The sequence below is a fragment of the Penaeus monodon genome, chromosome 27, assembly GCF_015228065.2.
Source record: "Penaeus monodon isolate SGIC_2016 chromosome 27, NSTDA_Pmon_1, whole genome shotgun sequence".
Taxonomy (NCBI): domain Eukaryota; kingdom Metazoa; phylum Arthropoda; class Malacostraca; order Decapoda; family Penaeidae; genus Penaeus; species Penaeus monodon.
Window position 1 is genome coordinate 24,784,873 of NC_051412.1, and position 1,921 is coordinate 24,786,793.

A 1,921-nucleotide genomic window follows, 5' to 3' on the forward strand; every position below is an offset into this window, starting at 1 on the left:
TGGAAAAGGAATTTTGAATCTCATACTTCCATCATTTGAATCAAGATACGTTTATATATATCTGGAGTTATGAAACAGTAGCTTCAACCGTTCTCTCCTTAAACAACGCGCTGCGAAGTGTTTAAACGTAATCTCAGATCGCTATATCTTTTTTGGAGGAAATCGATGATACAATAGCGTGCATTCCTCCAGCTAGAAATTGGGTTTCTCGAGCCTGTAACAGTTACCCTGAACTTCACCTTTAGTCTCGTAGAAAACGGCAACACCTGAACGGGAGGAACTGTGAACGGAAGAACTCGAAGTCGTCTGCTAACCGCGCTGTCGGACGTACGAATATTTTCATCTCATTTTTCTTCTATTGGCCTTTGCCGATAAGTGATTATCTGAATGGTGAATGGCGATTATGAGGAGTATTGTAAAAATTTTATTGTTTGGAAAACACGTCGATAGTGCTCTCGGATGCTTTGGTAGAAGGTATAACAACGGCAGTGGGAATATTGCTGGCAGCATCTCACGATAATCAAAACAGTTGAGAAATGAGAGTGGGGGAGTGTACGCGCTGCTCTCTTCAGGCAAGCGACTGCGACTCGGCGATCCACCACCGTAGTTAGAATTGTACTTGTTACCGCAAGACGGAAATATAAGTCGGACTCGCCCTGTCCATACTTCGCCAAGGATGAGTCGCAACAGCTCGGGTCCGTCGCTCAAGAAGAAATTCGTAGGTCTAATTCGCCAGATCTCCCAGCCAGGCGGGTCCCAGGCCCTTGGCAGCGACCACCAACACACTATTCCCAGACCCGACACCTTTATTCATAAATATCTTCAAGGGTGAGTCTTGTACGGTGTCGTTTGACATGTTAAAACTGTTTTGAAGTACGTTGCAGCTGGAGAGGCCGCAGGGAGCAGACGGCTGGGTGCTGGAGGCCAGGACAGCGATTCCTTGTGTGTGGAGGGCACAGGGCGCTGCGTCCCACCTGTGCCGTGTCTCGCCACGACACTCGTTCGTCAGGCTCTGTTCTGTTTTCACCCTTGCTGCTGTGTTCTGCCTGTGCTTGGGGCTGTCTCCTGTCCATGCTTCTCCTCCCCATGCCCCCTCCCCCAGCTGTGGCTGCGTTGCCTTCACCCGACACCTGCCGCTTACCCCTTGTCCTTGGCGAGGTACCCTGGCCCAGGAACCTGCTGGTATACCCTTGCCATGCACCTCCTAGTGGTCAATCACGTCTCCAGGTAACACCCAGGGGCCGAGATCGTCGCCTTCTCGAATGACCTACTGAGTGTGCCGCTCTTCTGATCGAACTCGCGGGGCTTAAAGAGATGGCTGGCGAGGAGAGGGTCGGGAATTCACGTATTTCAGCTTGGTATCCATTACACTTGCACGCTTCTTTGCCGATTCCTCGCGTGGGTAGAGAGGAGTGTTTTTCCATCCCGCCGGAAATGCACATGTACATCAGGCTACTTATGTGTTCACCTTCGCCCAGGTGACCGGAAGTGGGAGTAACAGATCGTGAATAGGTGAGGGAGATGTTCTGAGTCCGTGACGGAGGGTACTACTTATTCTGTTGTACTGATTTAAGCTCTATGGATTGAATGATCGGAATTAATGTGCGTTTTAGCATATTGGTGAATACGAAGGCGATATGCAATTGATGTCTAAAATTGTTCGTGCACTGATACGTGAGAACGTGTTAGTAATTATGTATTGATCGAGGAATTCCCCGCTTTGGTCTAGAATAAGTTCGCTTTTATTTCTTAGTTTAACTGTTTCAAGTTTTTTTTTTTTTTGCGAAAAAAAACTTTTTAAAGGTAATTTCAGGTTCTCTTAGAGAACCGAAACTGCTAGGGAAAAAAACACGTAGAGTTTTGTTCAATATTTGATTTAACCGGAGTTCGGAGATGACTTAGTGGTAATGCGATATCGCTT

The 1,921-nt window shown here is 47.6% G+C and overlaps 1 protein-coding gene across 1 annotated transcript in view; it reads left to right on the plus strand.

Moving 5' to 3' along the window:
• The first annotated feature begins 522 nt into the window (after positions 1–522).
• The window catches only part of LOC119590714, a 57,714-nt gene continuing 56,315 nt past the window's right edge, over positions 523–1,921 (plus strand). Inside the window, 1 exon segment of the mRNA XM_037939401.1 lies at positions 523–828. Within this exon segment, the coding sequence (XP_037795329.1) occupies positions 677–828 (152 nt within the window). The 5' untranslated portion in view covers positions 523–676.